Consider the following 20,176-nt stretch of genomic DNA (forward strand, 5'->3'; position numbering starts at 1 on the left):
ATGAGACGGAGAGAAACCCCCCCTGCTTTGTGTTGGTCATTGTCTCGCAGGAATCTGGGGAATTCCTGTTGTTGGGGGGGCACCCCTCGGTCTCATTTCTTGCTGGGTATACCCTTCGTGGGAAAACACGATTGTGACTTGAAAAGAGTACAGCCTATTTCATTAGTAGTCTTCGTGTCATTTTTGGCCGTACAATCAGGCAATCAAATTATCAACAATGAAATTTATTAAAAGTTGGAAAAGCATGATATGCCACGCCCCAATACACAAAATCATTCAAAAACAGTTATTTAAAATCATTCTAAAACAAAGTGGCAACACCAAGAAACCTGCAAAGCACCAGCATGAGAACGATCCAGAAACCAAACAATGACTGGAAGTAGCCATTTTATTACGGATATATACATACTTACTTCAAAAAAACATGTACATGTACACCTCTTTGCCTAAGAAGTATTTACTATGAAAAACGGCTTAACTTGTGACAAAATTCTTGTTTGTCTGTCTTGATTAATCTCTGTGGATTTTCCTTGAATTAACAGATTTGTTGTCCACAAATAAAATGGACGGTCGCAAATGTATGGAACCCTGGGACTGCCATTCAATTTGTTGAGATCCTGACATTTTATCCGGGATGACGACAATCAAGCAAGATGTTACAGGCAGGGATGTGGTCATCTTACTTTCAAAATGTCATCCTACAATAAATTACCTGCGGATGTCAAATATACATTCCCATTGCATGTATGTCGTCCTCCTGTAATTAATAAGCTCAGAATGTCGTCATCCCATGATAAATCAACTCAAGGTCAAGATGTCATCGTTGTTGACCTGTGATGGTCAAGATCTCAGCAAGCACGTAAACAAGCTCCGTAAACATGTACCATCCACTATGACAATCTTGAATCGGTATGAACGACGCTGGGCTGCAAGCAGAACGCACTTACGCCGGTAACGTTTGCGGTGGCACATTATCACAAAATTCATGCACATATTTATCACTGAAAACATACACTAGGGCTGAGTTCGGGCGGCTTGTTCCCGTATGTTCACGAACAGCTCGATTTGTTGTTCGTGGGTTGGCCGCTCGAACGCCGGGAACAAACAAGCGGTTATCGCTGGTAGTTAGTGACAGCAACATGGCGGCGTCCATGTGGGCTACGTTTCTCGAGAGTTAATGTTTGGATGGGCTGAATTCTTTTCTGTATAAACAGGGACATTCATTTCTGTGTTACAGAAAATAATTAATGGTAATTTTGCAAAACTTCCCATTGGCTATGGCTTTGGAAGCCATCTCTTTACTTTTTGCAGCTGTTCAAAAATCCAAATCTCACGAGATTTTCCGTGTGTTCCTGTAAAACCCTGACGAGGAGGTGGTATGTGATCCTGTTCCGAGAACAGTGTTCTTGAGTCGTGTTCCCGCCGTTCGAGCGCGAGAACAAAAAACCCGTGTCAAGAACAGGCCGCCCGAACTCGACCTAGGATGATACCCGTGAAAGGTCGTTAATGAAATTCGTTTTTTACCCATCTCCAGGTGACTTTTCCTAAATATTACTTGAAGAAGACAAAGGTGAAATTCCAACACGAGTGTTTCATGGGGAGGTTTTAGTTCAGAATTATTCTTCCAAAAAGTATTGAACGTGATAGGACGGCCGAATATAAACTCCCCATTGAAGGACCGCGCGAGGGTTCCGGAAGCTCGCTGCGTGACTTTTCACTTTCAGGCTCTATACCGGCGATTGACAATAGCACGCCTCCAAGCGTTTGCAACAAGTTGACCAATCACCATGCGCGAAATCTGTCGACCCAATGCGTGTTTCGAAAGGGTCAACAGATTTCGAGCACGGTGGTTGGCCAACGCGTTGCATACTCTTGGAGGCGCTCTATTGTGAAACGCCCGTATTCAGTGGAAAGACTTTCTTCAAGTCTATTCTTTCAACAGTTCAATTTCATTGCTGAAATTTGGAGTAGCCTTACCAGAGCCATGGGACCTTTGCCATAATCAGCAGAACAATGTACCCAAAAGAAATGTAGCAAAAAACAAGTATGGGCCCCGAGCTGGACAAAGAGAGGGCGCAATTTTCCGAGCAACGCAGATTCTTTCGGTAGCAACTGGTAACTGCGATGATCGCTGGTTCACGAACGACCACGGAACGCAAGCATTACATTTGCATCGCTACCAACAAATTGAACACTCCCGACCAGAATGGCTCTTTTCAACCGATGACGGGGGTGCTTCTGCTCCGGGCGGATTGGTTGAAGTTGTCTGTTTGACAAACTGAATGCCACATTCAACAGTCTTTGAGTACAGTTTTGGAAGTCATTTTGGCAGCGTTGGAAGAAAAACCATTAAAATAGTATGCGTATACATAAAGAAATGTTCAAGCACAATGTGCACAATAACCTTATGTTTTACTTGAAACAAAATGTTAAGGTTTAAAAACGGTGTAACCTTCTATATTATCCCACTCAATAACCTCCAATAGAAATGCACAATAATTTTCTCGGTCAAATGTGGACAGCAGACCACCTTAAATAAGCACCTGCACCGATGATGGAAATTACTTCTGGATGATAACCCCAAGATTGATTCCAGTGGAAAGTCTTCACAGCCAAGGCTACTGAAGCAGAAAAAGGATAAAGCAGTTGGCAAGTAGCACGAAGAACATGGGCAATGCAGCGGGCATCGTTTGAATACCACCTCCACTGATATCTGACAGAATAGGAAAAGAATACAGACAATTTTATAAAGCAAGTCCCTGAAGGAAATTTAACTCCATACAAATGCCCTTCGTATTACAATGTACTTCAGCTCATAGGCATAAGAGGACAGACTATCCCCTGTACATTCTTTGTGCATCCTTGTACAATGTAGTTGTGTGAAGATGTCGAAAAGCCCTTTGAAAAAACCGACAGCTCGACACTAACGAGGCGAATAGAAGGGTGAATAAAAGATCTGCCTTTTGCTCAAGTGATACTGGACCCACTGTAACTGAGCCTGGTTAGAATCAAGTTCAAACACGAACTAAGGCTTGACACTGCCTTTTGAATGTAGTCTGGTACAGTCAAGCAAGGACTGTATTGGATTTCAATCGAAACCTCAGTAGTTAGACTCTAGCCTATGTACGCTGAAGCTATTCAAACTGTACTGGTTTTATACCCATGTGGACCGACTACGAGGTCAATGGTGTATTCTGTGCACCCTGGGGACTCTTAGTGACCGGAAGAGGGTCCTATTAATGGACCCTCTTCCGGTCACAGGCAATGTAACCATGCAGCTAATCAGTGATTCAACAAGCAATTCAGTAATAAAAGCAATGCTTGTAGTTCCCCTAGATTCAGTTTTTGAGTTACTTTTATTGTTCTCGTCATGTGAGGGCGCTGTAGTCAACATTTTCGAGTTCAGTGCCGGACCAGGCACTGGTCTCTAAAATTCATTCTCGCGCGATGTCTAGGCGTGCGAATAATTCAAGTACAAATCTACAACACACCTCTTGCTGGTTCTTTGCCTTCGTTGGCTGAAATACGGTCACGTGTGATTCACTCATTCATACAAATAGACCTTCAAAAGGTGTGTTATAACTGAAACTTCACTCTTCTTTTCAGACTAGCTCACTGCTGTAGAGTGCCACGAAAATGCACAAATTTATGGCAGAACAGATAAGCCAAGTGTGTTACCTCTGCATTGCGAGGTGGGCGAATATTCACCCAGACCGTCGGCTTGGACCTTCTGCTTGAACTCTCTGTCCATGTCATCTAGGCCAGCACCTACAGAGAAAAGTTAGAAAAAAATAAATATTTGGCTTCAGCACCTTTTCCGAAAGGCGGGTTGCTAAATGTCTTGTTTCTGTTTTTTCTTATCTATTCCCACACAAAGTCTCCTTGAAATACTCAAATCCAGCCATCCAACGCCACAAGGGCACACAAGTTGCTCTCTCGCCCTGGTATTCGCTATATATCCTCCAATTTTAAATGTAACGATAAGATGCATAAAAGTCTCAGGCCTTTCCAGGAATGTGAGCCAGTGTTTGGCCCAGGTTACGGATGAGGTCACCATCATTCATCTGTCATCCAACTCACCAATGAAGTAAAACTTCAACGTTGCGCATCCCGTCACTTGATTAACTTCTGGCTCTTGCGTTGTCACTATCTGCCACATCTCGGCACCAGTCATATAATCGTGTAAGGCCTGCCGGAATTTATATCTGAGATCGCGGGACAAGTGATTTGATAAAAATTCGGTTGCCCTGGTAAATGGTTAAATATTATTGGGCAAGTCCTCGATTTCGCACTCGTTGTGTCCAATACGTGTCCAATCAGCGCTTTACCCTCCAAGATATTCGTGCATTTCAGTATTTTTTTAAATTTTGCTCGTAGCATTCTTCTCTTTGCCAGTCTCTTTGCCAGTCGTTGATGGGGCATTTGACAAAGATCACACTATCGACTCGTCCAAGTCGTCAGATTGAAATGTCAAAAGACGTATCAGATGATACTTTGATCGTTGTACAGACGAATACAATTATTTATCTACAAAGACTGACTACGGTACTCACGGATCAAATGATGTGGACCTTGGATACGATAAGTATTCGACTCTCCCGGTGCTGGCATCTGGCTCTAAAGTACCGCAGGTAAACTGGCCAGTGTTTGTCGATATCAGATGAAGGGAAAGTCCTAGGACTGAAATGTTACAACACACGTTTTAAAAGGGTTTTAAAATACAGCACAAGTTTTTATATCATTATGAACAAGTTTGTGACAACTTTGTCCGGGAAAGGAAATCTAAACTTTGCTCCCCTGGATCATCACAGACTTTGATAAGTCTCTGAATAGCAAGCTTACTTAAGTCAACTCCACATTGAGTGATTTTTTATGTGTTGACAGATTTATGCTACCTGAGTCTTGACCGCTGAGCGGTAGGTTGACGTCGGTGTAGACGGTGCGTTTGACGATGCTGCTGACGTTTCCGTGCTTGCCGGTCATATCACCCACAGCACATCGGAGCTGAGTTTTCGCATCGCACTGGCTCCCATAATCCTTTTGTATATGTCAGAAAAAAACAGAAGAGAGCGTATGATAAAGATGATCTTTGCTCTTGTGCAGATGATTCACTTTTAGAAATTTCAAGGATAACACGTTGGCTATTTGTCATAGCACAAGGCGTAATCACATCTTAAAGTATGACTTTAAATGACACCCATCTCTTCTTTTTCGGAAATAAAGAACGGCAGGTGTTTAACACTACTCACTGGATGAGTCTTAAATTGGCCTGTCCTTGATTGCGTATAGATTTCCTGATGATTTTAACTCACCCTGTTTACGGACACTTTGTGAGGATTGAAAATTGACGACGAGCCCGTACACGCATCATCCTCCGGTTCGACAGGACGAAAGTTCCAATAAAATGTGTCCATCTGTCAGAAAAAGTATTTTGTTAAAAGAGTCACCTTTCAAGAAAATTTGGACAAACTCATAATCAGTGTATCTCATGTATATCATCTGTTGGGATGAGACATTTTGATATTTTTTACACATATATGTTGAGTAATCAGTGAACATTGAACGTTACAGCGAACAGTATTACGTAGCATCGAAAACTAGCGGGAAGAAGTCATGGCAGCTAATTCGTCGAGCGTTATTCACCCATCTGATCTTCGTAATTCGGGTTCAAATAAGCCAATACGCACACACCAATGTGATTAGTCCATTAATTAAGCAATGTTCCAAGGGCCTTCTCTCTCATTTCAAGAGTGTTTCATTTTCGTCGAGTACGATGATGTACCGGACCGGAAGCTATAAATGTCTTTTACTAACCTCGGCAACATTCGAAAGCACGCCAAATTCCACAGTGGTGTCTCCCAAGGCGCCCGTGTGATATCGTGTCTGACTCTGCGTTAGAAAAAGGAAGGAAACATCTTCGACATTAATCTGGTTCGCTTTCCTGTTTACGTTACCAGTTCGCCCCTGAGACCTAATTTCCTTTTCATAACTGACTTGCCTGATTTACTTTCGGTTAATGGCCGTTTAACTCACCAGTATTGCATATCCAGTATAATCGGTTGCGGTTACGACAGCCTTGGCCGTCACGATGAAGTCATCTGGATGTGTTTTACGGTGCAAAGTAGCGCACACCCATCGGGATCCGTCAGCGCTCTTGTGAACCACCAGGGACCGCCCGATAATGCTGCGAGGACCTTCCAAGGCTAGGTTGGTATCGTGGTAGACGTGATCCGCCGAGTCCACATACCCATAGAAACTTCCGAATTTACCACTCAGGTCGCCCATTTCATACATGTCCTGTGTACCGTACGGGGGCGATCCGACAACACCAAAAGGGTTGAAGTGTCCCAGGACAGACACGGGGCTGCACGGGGCCGAGTCCATGTCCTTGTCAATCGGGAGGACATGGACGTGCCAACCGCCAGCCACATTGCTCAGACCTTTGACGTCCACGTGAATCTGCACGGGGTCGAAGATGGACTCTTGTTGGAATGTGATGTGACCGGAGACGGGGCCGTCGGACCACAGGTCGGCGGTGGTTACCGTTGGGGGCACCTCGAGGAGATCGGCACAGGATATCCTTGGGCTGCCTCCATCGGAGGCGTGGATGACGATGGAGCGACCGCTGACGGAGTTGACCCCGCTTAGGGGTAAAGAGGTCTCCGTGAAGAAGAATTTGCCCATGCCAAGATTCATGTGGTTTGTGATGGTGAGCTGGCCGTGCTTCTTGGAGAGGTCGCCAAGCTCGCATCGCTGCGGGAATGCTGGCGAACACTGGCCATAACTTGGACCGAGGTCCGCATCAAACGGATTAAAGTGGCCAGCACAACTACTGCAGCGCCGGTCTTTGGAGATGTAATCATTAGCAACGGCTTTTGTATGGATGTGCCAGTTATGGCCCGTAGTGGTGTCGGTTCCGTCCGCATAAGCCATCTCTACATAGATGGAAGTGTCGGCGTAAGGATCGTTGATGTCCTGACTCATCACGATTTTGCCGACAGAGGGCGCCTTAAAAACAGCCTTCACCGTCTTCTTCTTCGTCGGATAGGGGATAGCAGCATAAACCCAACGATCACCCTCCTTCTTGTGAATCACCAAAGATCGGCCGATGATGCTATGCCGTCCGAACAACGGTAGGTTCCAATCAAGGAAGGTGGCATTGAAATTATCATATCCCGTCAGCAGGCCAAACTTCCCGCTTAAGTCGCCCACCTCGTACTGGTCATTTGTGCCGGTGCCGGGTGGTGGAGCAGCCCCGATGCCGTACGGATTGAAGTGGCCGGCTACATTTTGGGGACCGGCTGGCTGATCACTGGCGTAAGTGCGAGGCACTGGAGGAAGAACGTGAACATGAAAACCACCAGCCAGTCCTCGCAGGTTCTCAAGATGCACTTTGATCTCAGTGACGTCATAAGGTGAGCTCTGACGGAACCGAACCATACCCGACACGTTGTTGACGCTGATTATGGCTTCCGACGATTTCGGTTTCATTTCCAAGATCGGAGAACACGCCACTGGATCACCCGAGGCGTCGCTGAACACCAATGATTTGCTGATGACTGAGTTTTCACCCGATAGCGGTAAATTGGTGTCGATAAAATAATGCGTCACAGCCGAGGGAACAGGAGTTACAGTTACGTTATTAAATTTACCAGACAGATATCCAATGGGACAGTTGAGAGGATCCTCCGGTCGACAGGTTATTACATCAACTCCCGTCGGGTTGTATGTGTTGGAACTTGTCTCCTTGCACCGAGTTTCCAAGTCTACGTCTTGGTTGTAGCCGCTGTTACTGCTAACTCTCCACGCGTATGTCATTTGTTCAATTGGGTCAGTGACGTCATATAGATCAACCAATATGGTGGTATCTGCCTCCGGGTTGCCGCTCTCCTGGCGTAGGGTCACCGTGCCGGCAAACGGCGCGTCAAATCGGGCCACTGCCGTGACGAGTGCCCGAGTGTTGGCGATCTGAGCACAGTACGCTGCTTGGGACAATGCTTCCTGCAAGACTAGGGTCCGGCCCGTGATGCTTTGTGGTCCGGTCAGGCTGACAAGTGCGCTGGAGTAGCTGGCGTTCCAGCTCCCACTCTCCGTCACCGTGGTGGTGGCGTTGAGCGCCCCGGTCAGATCGCCCGCGTGTGTGTAGACTGGGCCGACGAGTTCCTCGCTGCAGGCCGGCTCTTGGCCGTACACCATCGGCTTCTCGTGGATAGCCCAGGTGTAGTTCCCTAGCTCAAGCCCTATCAACGCAACGTTGATCATGACCATTGCTTGACCAGAAGCAGCCTCAGCCTCAAAGAAAGTGACTTTGCCAGAGACACCACGCATGCTGAATGATGCCACGTGGAGATTGGTCTGGTTCATCTCTGCAGATGTTCCGTGAAGAAAAGAGATATCTGTAACAAAGGCGAATTTTAAGTTGAATGTTTTTCAAATATGTGAATAATGAGCCTCCCCCCTAGCATGTAAAAAACCCAAAGGCACTCGCCCCTCAGAAGGGTCACAAACGGTAACATAAAAAAATTTACAATATTTTTGGGCCCCTCCCCAAAGATTTGTAAGACCCCCCCCTAAAAAATGGTTCATGATCTGCCCTTAAAAAGATTGGCCTCAAAAGTCAAATGTATAAGTGAGAATAACGCCCCTGCAAATGGTGTCTGGTCGCTCAGAGCCAACTCGCCCCATTTCTCGATTTTTTTTATAATTCCAAGTGGCTTTAACATTTCCAGTCAGAAATTTGTCAACAGGCACCTACATGGTAAATAAAACCAACAGATCAGCACAATCCGTTTTTTCTTTCATCAAAACTGTTCGCCTCTTAAAGGCTTAGTTATTACTCGTCGAGCGCACAACCTTCACGTGCTATGCGGCTACCGTGTTCACAATGAAACACCATCCCGTTATGTTTGTGCCGCTTTAGGCTGTCCCGTGGATGGCCTTGAAGCTGTTATCCCCAATTGCGTAATTGCTTGAATGAATTGTACGCCCCTCCCCCCCCCAAAAAAGTGGACAACAAAAGAGCTCAATTTCCAACCACGACAATTAAGCGTACGCCTACAAGTTTTATAACCTCGTTGCCTCAAAGCGAGTTACGGAGCTCTGAACGCGCCATTCAATTTGTTGAGATCTTGACGTAATCAGGGTGACATTACAGGCAAGACGTCGAAATCCTGATTTAATGTTTAACGAGATGGTCATGATTTCAAGATAATTTATTGAAAGATGACAACGTGAAAATAGGAAGTCGACATCAGGACATACAAGAATAAGACATTTTCAAGTTGAAAATAAGACGAAAGATTCCTGAAATAATTTATAACGGGATGACGCTTAACGACATCCTCAGAGTAGGATGCCAACATCTTAGATAACGTTTCATTTCCTTCCCTGATATTGTCATCCCCTGGTTAAATTATCTAAGGGTGCCGACAACCCACTCACATGATGTTAAGTATCATCCTGCGATAAATCATGTCACAATGTGGTCGTCCTGTGATTTATTTCAGGATGTCCTCATTCTATGACGAATCGTCTCAGGATGTCGACTTTCTACTTTAAGGTTGTTGTCATTCCTTGGCAAGTCAAATCGGGATGTCGACATCGTGTCTGTAATTATGTCGTCATCCTGAGATAAAATATATCAGGATCGCAACAAGTCGGATGGCACTTCCAGAGTTCCGTAGGGAGCCCTTGGACGCCTATGGCACCCCCGTGTTACACCACAGGGTATCTGATTGCCCTGAAGAGGTAAAAAGATTTTGTGTGACAGTAACACAATTAGTCATTAATAAATTGTCGACGGTAAGGCCACTTGTAAATATCTCTTTTGAGAAGTGTGGCTGTTAGAGGAGCGGTTTCTCAACTTTTCAAGTTATGTCCTCTGACGTCAGTCCTCCCAACGACACTTGAGTGGTATTTCCACGGTCCAAAGCTACAAATTCTACAAAAAAGTAAAGCGTTTCAACCATTGGTAAACCGCATTATATTTTGTGCCAGTATTGGAAGTTAGATGAGGGTCTTCGGGTAATCAGACCCAATGAGGTACGGTGCTCCCACTTTCAAAATGCCCTGCCACCACCATAGTTACTCTTTCTGGCTATAATCAAACTTAGACTCCGTTGGACTGTCTCACGATTTACTTACAATAAAGCACGACACAAAGGGCCACAAAACTCTTCATCTTACTGAAGTCTTAGTGTCAACTTCTTCCACGCACGAGCACACGACTTACAATCCAAACCGCAATGGTGGAATCTCAGGCTGGAACTGTACTGAATCGATCTTTTAACACTGAAAGTACCTCACGATATTACCACTTATCTCCCGTCTTCCACTTGACAGGTTTTTCTGAAAAGACGATACGTCACAGAGCAGACATGTTATAACTTATTCATGAGTACCTTTGAAATCTTTGATAATGCAGGCATGGTCAGTCGTCTGCGACTGTTGTTTTGTCATGGTAAACCGGGACATGTGACATAGCCTGAACAGTCCCCCCTCCCGTCGCCTATCATAGAAAAGACCGATTAGAGCTGTTCATTCGCCAGTAAGGGGTTGTGAAGCTTAAATGTTGAAGTCTATGTTTTTGCATCTAACTAGAATACTTTTCCTACCATTCCAAATTTCATGATGCATTACAGCATTCATAAAACCAAACAAAAAGGTACGCAAATAAAACGAAACAACCTTTAGTGCTCGCATTGTGCCTACTGTATCTTTCGACCGAATTAATTTAGCAAGATCATACTGACGTAAGTCAAGTATCCCTTTCAGGTATCTTGAGGGATGATTCCAAGTTTTCTTTTCCTTTCATTTCATTTCCAAAGTGTAAAATACAATCACAAATTATACAAGGATCGATAACGAGAAACGTTCCACAATACACAAGAACAATATATAGGCCTAAGAGAGACATGATATACGGTCATGTATGGGCAAATACTGATGCATGTTCAAACATATCTTTGTAGAAATGCCCTTTTAAGAGAAAAACCGGAGAAACCAAACTAACGATGACTCGTACAAGAAAATTAAAGAACGGAACACAAGCAATGAACAAAACAATAAAAAAGACCAATGGCTGAGATGAAAAAATGCTAAAAAAGAAGGAGATATCTCTGATAACCACAGACAAGGTGGTTTTATAGAGGTTCTTAAAACATCCCATAGATGACCGTGACTTAATGTTAACGTCGATACTATTCTAAAGACTGGGTCCATTGAATCTCATTACATTCGAAGAAAGGGCAGAAATAGATTGCGACGTGCTCTAGTTCTGTGGCTACAAACAGAAGGAACTGAGGCGACGTGAAGACCGAAAAACCGGGGAAGAAGGTTACACATGTACGTGAAAAACCCTGTGTGGTGTTTGTTAAAGGTTCGATTATCCCAGGAAGAAAGCCTCAATGTTACACACTAGCTTGCATACAAAATAGCCCTGCAGATTTGTAGATTTTGCTGGATCACTAGGGAATAGTGGTCCATGGATTTTCGCAAAACAAATTTATTGCTTTAACAAAACGAGCTGCGCCTTAACTGTTAGAAATGAAGAGCACAGACTAAATTTTCTCTTCTTTGCTGAGAACAATCATACATCAATCCCTTTACCAGAAATGCTTCCAGTAAGCAAATTCTGGGTTCACAACACGAACAGAAGGACCTGTGCATGCACTGAACTATTTAAAGTCACCACTGGATGGTCTCACAGAAACAGCACCCTCAAAATAATAGACAAGGTGGAAGAAAAGAGCGAAGTTTACGTAAGACCCCAATGTTACGAGAATTGACCTTGGAAACCAATGAAATGTGGTCATCCCAGCTGAGTTTTTCCATCAACGATGACACCCCTTACAGTTCGTTGAACGGGCAATAGAAATGGGGGTATTGTCGATGCTGACGGAGGAATCAAAAGCAGGTAACAGCTGGATCTGTTGAAGGTACATTTGGTTGTAATGGAGTCCAAAGGATGTTGATTAGATTTCAGCCAGGAAGAAATTTTTGATAAGCCCTTTGTAAAGAGTGTATTACTTCAGTTACTTGTCAGTGCAGTTGTCCCATTCAAAAATCATTTTCACACAAAGTATTATAGCGAAGTAGGCCCAGCACACCATATCTGCAGACACTCTGCTTCACAACAGTTTCCCTCTTGTTCAGTCGATGACAGCATTGTGAACCTGTCTCTAGCGTTGTCATGGATACCACATCCGGTTCTCATGGCACTTTACTGGGTTAATCCTACTTGATGTCAAAAGGACCCCACTTTGAAACAGATTCCCAGTCTGTTGTAAATACCCTATACAGAAATCTTGAGGCCTCGTCTCGAACACTTCAGAATCGAACCTGAAAAGCTTCGGACAAACGCACGTATATCGAAAAGGCCCTAGGCTTTGAGGGGGGAAAAGGATTTCTAAAAGTTGTGTAGAAATGCCGAGCATGAATGCAAGCTTTGCCAAAATTATTGCAAAATGGAATTCTTGTGTACACGGCTACTGAATATCCATTAAAAATACTTATAATTTCTTTTCCTTTGGGGAAATGATACAGTTGCAGGCTTTTCCAAAGCAAATGGAGATCACAATCGCAGACTATGAATTAAAACACTGCAAGAATGCAAACTGTTGGTACCCTTCAGCACGGGCCTATTTGATGGTACATGTATAATTGCTTTGTATAGTGTCCCTGATACGCTGGTTCATTACACTTTTCTTAACTCATTGCGACTGTCCGACCGTGATTTCTTACAATGATCGAGCAATGTTGTTGAAGGGTTTGATCTACTGTATATGGTTCCATTGTTGAATTATTATTCATAACACCTAAGACATTTTAGTCATTCTTACTGGTCGACAGCCTGTTACGAAGCCAGTCTTATAAACGGTTGATAAAACACCTAACTAGTTGGCTGGTCTTAAACACTTCTCCGGCGTCACACGGATTCAGATTCCAATGAAATCTGGCCACGTTTCCCTTGTACTCGTTGAATATTCACAGGTTTAGCTGTGTTGAAGTTTATGCACATTACTATCAATCAATTCTCATCTCTTCAAGATGATGGACACGTCATTCTGTCAAACACAAACTGACGGCCGGCATGGTGACATTTCCTAATTATAAAACAGGTAAAACACCTGCGCACCGTATTTCCATAAAAGCACGGGTAAATTCCTTTGCCTTTGCGGTGGCGCTGACAGATGGACACCAACGTTGCCGGTCGTGTTTCCTCACAGGGACGATGTTGACACAACACTGCAGCTAGTTATAGCCGACACCAGCCGGCCGCACGGTGATCGGAGTATCGATTACTGAAACTTGATCGTCGTATCGACACAGGCGACCCCCACCTAGAGCCAACTTGCAGTTCACAAGGGCTGGAGACCCCTTGTTCGTGCTTTTCTCAGAATGGCCGATCTTCAAATTCAGAGAGTACAGCCAACTGCAGGAAAGTGTCGATATTCGAAAGTTTGTTCTTTTGCCTGTGCTTTCAGGGCCAAATTGTGAATGGAGACGTCCTTTATAAAGTTGTATTAAGAACGAGCGACTTCACTAGTCAATAATTGGCACCTGTAACCGCCCCTCAGAAAATAAGGTGCTTGATAACCACTAAGAAAATCCTAAGATGAGAGCTGTTTTCTAATGGTATTGGGCTTGGTTTTTCGTTTTCCTAAGTGAAAAGTCTGACCTTTTAAGAAGTCCTTTTCCCTCTCATGGCCCCAACCACCCCATCACACCATAGTTGGCAGTCTGATCAACAACCATAAATTTGAAGCCCCTCAGCCTATAAACAAATGGAATGTAATGAGGTAAGACGATCGGCTGGCAAAGCAAAAAATGGAAATACTTCATTGTCCAAAGTATACCTTTATAATACCGAGTGTGTTCTGATTGACCGGTTGCAACCTAAGTACAATCGAGTGAGAGTGACGTCACTTTGTTTACCCGTTCCCAAGTTGAAAAGCATTCTTGGGGGTTCTGCACTCAGGTTTCTCCCACCTAGAGTCAAAACAACCTCCTCTAAACAAAAATGACCGAACGGTGGCAAATGCAAGGTATTCATGCCCCGTCACAGTTTGATCAAGAAGAAAATGAGAGAAAAAGTTGAGCGATTTCCCTGTACTGCTGATTCCATTGGGTATCTTGTCCGAACTAACTTCGTTTGGTGATCGTGTAAGGAATCTCAGCCTACTTCTAGTTCCGAGATAAGTCTCATGAAGTCCAACTTGATATCTGCAAATACTGGTGCAAAAAACTTTCAAGGGATGACTAGTTATCTGGATGATGCTCATCGGGCTTATTAGTTGTAATTTAAAGCGACTGAGCAGTCTTTACACAAATGAGCACAGACTTGGACATAAGTCTTTGCATCCTCGCCATCCGAGCTATACGATCGGTAACAAAGTATCAGGAATGTGTCATCGGACGTTATCAACGCCCACGGGCTTGAGGTTTCATGTAATAAACATTTCAATCGATCAGGTCTTTACAACGGGTAGTAAGGTTGACAGGTTTTAGGCTGAGATTTACAGCCAACAGTGTTAATCTTGCAGTAAACCACAAAGGCACAGATCACCCGGACAGAGTCGACTGTGCATATATTGTCTGTTGAAAATGAAATATAGTTGCGGCTTTAGCGTTAACTTAAAGAGCTAGAAGTAATGAATAATGCATCACATTTTCCTCAGTGAAACAAGCAAAGATCTGTTATAGATCGACCTTTTGACAGAATTTAAGACTTTTCAACAGCTGGGTGTTACCAACGATTCAATGTCACGCTGTAATGGCCTGCTTTATAACTCAACTTTAAGACTTCTGAAACGGTCAAACTGAAGAAGGCTTGGGGGTCCTAACAAATCACTGAACATAAAATGTCACTTTAACTGTTTACGCTTAAATAGCAAGTGTTAAAAATACTATTTGTTTCACTATATTGGTACTCGATCGAGTTGCTCCTAAATGCAGAATTAAAGACAGTTATTTCCCTTTACATCCTAGCGAATAGTTCATGTGCTCTCTGGCAAAAATCGTTGATAAATTTACTTCTGCAGCAACTAGCAGTAACACGCTGAGAACTTCATAAGGCAAAAAGAAACAAACTCTTTAAAGTTGAATCCCTGCAGCAGCGCAGCCGCATCAGGGAAGGGGCAACTACCCCTGTGGTAACCCTCGCCCCCTCTCGTCCCCGCCCCCGATAAGCCTGGCTACGTAACCAAAGGGACTAGGGGAACCCCCCCCCGGACTCTTCCCGGCCAATTTCAAAGAGCTGCTTAAGCACAAAATTTGCTCGAGCGCAAAAAACGTTGCTTAAAAACAAACATTACCAGCTCAAACTCTACGTGATTTTCATGCTAACCAAAAGACCATTCTCGAACAATAGGCCTATACACGTACAACATATGGACTTTTTGGCTGGTAACTTATCGAGCTAAGGTTATCACGCCTGAACAGATTTTGTGCTTAAGCAGCTCTATGAGATTGGCCCGCGGCACGCAGGCTACTCACCATCGAATCCATACGCGCGGGCATCAGTTTATCGGATTATTCCGGGGCAATGTTTTCCAGAATGCAAAAACAACGCCAATGAACTCTTGAAACGACACTGGTCCGATTTGATCCGGTATCACACCTGTTCCATCATGTCTGGCGATGGATTATTACCGGTGGCTGCGTGTATTTAATGGTGGCGGATAAAAGGGACCTTGATATGACTTGAACTTGTAACTTCAGTTCCAACCCTCGGCATGTGGCAATCATGTCATGGAGGCTTCACAACGCAATCTCTCAAATCTATAAAAGTGCACGTGTAGCAGTCGACAGTACTCCGTGACCCATAAGCTTAAGAGTACATGACTTGTATAACATTTTGTTAGAACACTGTCTGGTCACGCACACATTGAAACTTTAACAGGATAAATAAATGAAAGCACCAAAACAACACAAGAAACTATAGTTTTATAACAAACATTGTTTTCCCCTGGATATACGAAAAAATTTACTGAAATAGACAGAGGCGTCAATCAGTGTGGGATGGGGAACATCCCCTCCCCCCACTTTTGATGAGGGAGATATAATATCGTTTGTTTCGCCCTCCTTCTTTGTTTACGGAAGAATTGTAGGTTCATATTTGATTTTATACAACTCATTATCAGATCCTCCAAGTCTGAAAACAATTTTCAACTTGAAAATGCTCAAGAATTGGGTGAAGCAGTCATAAATTGCCTTAGATCCTAACACAGGACATCTGGAATCCACAAATTTCCCATATGCCGTTCAGGGTCTCGCGCTTCTTTGCGCTCGAACGGGTTTTGCTCTAGGGACTAAGTACACCCCCCCTTCAAAAGTGATTTAAGCCCTCGAAAAGAAACTTTCTGAAGTGACGTAATCCCTCGAAAATAGTAGGAAATTAATCTTCCAAGATAACTATTCATCACTTAAGTTACAAGACTACTTGTGTTTTTGCGATGGTCTTCTTCCGGACAACATATCACCCATCCATGCCAGATCCTGATCTCTTCAAAGGGTAAATTTGTTGTGAAATTAAAAATAAGACCGCAATACTTTCTACGTAGAAAGCATCATCATAACCAAAGGTAATACTTTCAACTTAAGCGATACTTTTCAACATCCGTCAAAAAGTATATTTTTGCCTCGTAGCGTACAACTTGAAGCACAGTGCTGTTATGAACGTCAAGTTCTCAGTGTATTTTGAAAGATCTATAAGAAACGTACGATTTTGCGAACGGTCTCGAGTTTGATGGTAGTGCTGTGTACCTTTAGCACTATGACTCTCCGAAATTTAGAATTTCATGAATTTGTCACTTTTAATTTATATGTTCATATATTTTAAAATGACGGGTCCAATTGATTATTTTCTCCTGCACCCGAAATTCAAGGTGCCAACTTGCCAAGATAAACCACTCGAAATGATGCGACTGACCTTACAAAAGTTCTACCGTGTTCCCGAGTCTTTCCCCTGTACCACCCCCACGAGGTGTTTATCAGCGTTCAGCTTTGATCGCTTCTCCCCCGGGGGTTGTTAGCTTCAATTCCCCAAATCGGAAGTCACATTTTGGGGCAATAATTTGATACTGTCGCTTTTTATACATCTCACTGCATCTCACTGTAAGGAATCGTTCCTTACAGTACTGGTCAGCATAAAGTACGTGAGCGGGCCTACAGGGACGCACCGTACTCAGTCGAATTCGATTATACATGTACTTTATGCAAAGGTGCCATCAGTCAAGAGACAACAGTCAATTCATAATCAAGTCAGTCCATATTAAAACACGGGATCGTAAAGCCAACGGGACCAACAGGGATACGTCACAGATATCTAATATGAAAACTACGCTCAACATTATGGTTCAATTTTAATTATTGCACAAAGGAAATTCTTTGCACGGAATGAGAGTTTAGACTTGAAAGGTCAGTTTACGAGCAGTGCAAAATTTTATTTCATGTTTGGAGGAAAAGGCTATCAATCAGGCACAAGTTTTGGTCAGGCATAATTATTTTCAAACCTACTCAAAAGTGATATTGTGACCGGAATATATCATAATGGAATTGTATGTAAAAAAAATAACTGCAATAAACTTCTTCATCATGGTTAAATCTCCAAAAAACAAAGTGGGGTTCTCGACCCATGAAGTTAAAACCGCAGAAAATGAGCATGCTGAAACAAGAATAGCCGGAGGGGAAAAACAAAAGAATTCTACAAAAAAAAGGAAAACCTTTTTTGTGGCCGTTGATGATATAAGATGCCCACATACCGACAGGGTGTATGGTATGGCGATAGGCCAAGAAGTCTAATGTGGACCAGGTGGTTGAAATCAGAGAAGACCAAGAAGGACTAAGTGGCACATATGCGTGTCAACTTAATTGGGCTTGTTAAAGGCCCTGTTACGACGAATTGTGTTCAAGAGGCACGCGCCAATCAGACAGTGGTGCGGCACACTGTCTGAGGCAAGTCTTCATCAATGGGGCGGTGCCGTGCGTCTGCATCACTGGAAGCAAGATATGGACAGAGAGCGCCCCACCTTTGTGTTGGTGTAATTATTGTTTGATCGGAATCTCAGGAAATCTTTTCCAGACATCTTGGGAGGGGTGTGTGTGTAAGGTAACAATAGTCACTAAGAGTGCGTATAGGGATCGGGCATGTAGGGGGTAGCCCCCCCCCCGTCCCATATCTTGCAGGGTACATTGGCCAGATCTTAGGAATTCTTTTCAGGCCTCTAGGGGGATGTGTTAGTTAACAGTGGTCTGGAGTGTCAATGGGGTTTAGACACGGATACCCTCTCCATCCCATATCTTACCAGGTATAGCAAAGGATCAGATTCGGACAGCATCCAGCATGTCGTAAAGTAACGCCGAGGGTTCAAGCAACAACACGAAGGCCTTTTTCGCTAAGCCTTTAAAGGACTTAAGGATGTCTCGAAATCGTCTCAAACAGAGATACTAAGTGGACTTTTGACTGATGTAGCCTTGCACTGTATGCTCAAGGCAATTTATACTGAGGTCCATTGTTACCGAGGCTGGTGCTTTCAATATCCATCTGTTGATTTGTAGGCAGCCTAAGGCTTTTTGCTATTCCTAGTTAATCCGTTTTGCTGAGCTGCATGCTACAGCACATTAAATGTCACGAGGGTTGAAGGGACATGTAGCCTACTACAGAATACTTCAGTATTTATCACTGCCACTTTCCATCTTGAGCTGCCTTCCTCAAGTTCCTGTGTTCACTCTTGAGGTACTCAGCTTCTTTACGAGAAAGCACGCATGCTGACAGCATAAACAGCTCAACTAAAATACGCGGCGGTGTACTCCGACGGCCTGGCGTTTCGAGCATGCAATAAATGCGCTTCCAAGTTTTTTTATTCGCACGACTGAAACAGCTTTTACTGTTTTCCCGTTTGTGAAAATTCATGTGAGTTTGCGAAAATCCATGTGAAGTCTTTCCCATTAAACAATTCAATGTGTTATCGTTTTTTCAACGAACCTTGACTTCATGGGAAGACCGCATCGCATCCGCTTCCAGTGTTAACTCAGTAACGACTACCGCTCAATAAGGAAATGACCCTCGAATATATCCAGTTCATCCGTGTTCGTAAATGACGACATCTCTTTTTTTCTCTCATCATTATCAGCAGCATACAAACCTTGGGCAGGGGCCGGGGATTCGGGGTCCTGAATTTTATTTTTTTTTTAAATATTGAAAATGATGACAATACCTAGCACAGAGATCATTGCGACCGCGACAGTGCCGTTTAAGTAGTGGTACTTTCAAGTCCTTTAAAAAAATTCAAAATGCAAAGCAGAACAAACCAAACTTGACCCAGCCCTGCCCCCTCCCTCCCCGGGTCCCCAAACTCGAAACGCCAATAATTACCTGATGCATTAACTAATCTCTTTTGTCACTAAATATTTTCATAAAACTTACAAACTGCGAGAAGCAGACGGCAGAAAACACGGTGCGTCTCACTGGGCCTGGGGCGTTTGCTCATCAAGCTGCCACCCGACGCTACCCCACGCGGCATGGTACCCGCGGTCGTCAACGCCAACCAACCTAAAGCACGTCGATACTGGATGATGCTGACCCTTCAAGAAGGCACCCAGTCTACTGAGGTAGTCAGGTCAATCTACGAGCCACAGCAGCTGCGAGATACCGTCTTTCTGACGGTCTGCTAACTATAGTCGCTTTCACTGCTGCGAAATAGCACCGTATAAGAGCACTCACCCGCTTACAGGTGCTCTAGACAACAGTCCCACATTCAGTTCAGTAGTAAAGCGAATGTAGTATCGCCCGATTTTCGACAACAGGTGATTCTGCCGGACGATGAACCTTGCCTCTGTAAACAAGTTGAGAACTGCACACCCGGGTACACGAACACAGATACACTGCCATAAAACATGAGAAATGAAAGCGAGGACAAGAGCTGCATGTAGATTATGTCCATGTCAATGTGGGCGTAGTCTATTAATGAACGTTAATTTTGATTGGCTACAATTTACACGTTTTCAGCCAATTAACCACTTGCTGCAAATCACGGACTGGCTACACGAGTCGTACAAAGCAGCCGATTGAAGTTTCGTGAGACTCGATCAGAATTCCGCACGGCGCCTCTGAATAAGGAAATTGGCTGATGATTAATCCATTTAATGATCACAGGGCACCAGACAGGATAAAAAC

The 20,176-nt window shown here is 43.9% G+C and overlaps 1 protein-coding gene across 2 annotated transcripts; it reads right to left on the minus strand.

Moving 5' to 3' along the window:
* Positions 1–349: 349 nt before the first annotated feature.
* On the minus strand, positions 350–20,090 carry LOC110981293 (uncharacterized). 2 transcript variants are annotated; one of them, XM_022238762.2, is made up of 9 exons: positions 19,427–20,090; positions 6,034–8,396; positions 5,815–5,889; positions 5,313–5,414; positions 4,896–5,037; positions 4,554–4,680; positions 4,081–4,205; positions 3,679–3,768; positions 350–2,713 (listed from the first exon to the last, which is right to left on the minus strand). In XM_022238762.2, exons 1-9 carry the CDS (start codon positions 19,521–19,523, stop codon positions 2,619–2,621), a joined length of 3,216 nt encoding a protein of 1,071 aa, XP_022094454.2. In that variant the 5' UTR covers positions 19,524–20,090; the 3' UTR covers positions 350–2,618. The 2 variants fall into 2 exon arrangements, with proteins under 2 accessions (XP_022094454.2, XP_022094455.2); XM_022238763.2 differs by lacking the exon at positions 19,427–20,090 and adding an exon at positions 10,144–10,330.
* Between the last annotated feature and the right edge of the window lie 86 nt (positions 20,091–20,176).

Source organism: Acanthaster planci, linkage group LG13 (genome assembly GCF_054643075.1).
Source record: "Acanthaster planci isolate LZ-2023a linkage group LG13, COTS_SCS, whole genome shotgun sequence".
Taxonomy (NCBI): domain Eukaryota; kingdom Metazoa; phylum Echinodermata; class Asteroidea; order Valvatida; family Acanthasteridae; genus Acanthaster; species Acanthaster planci.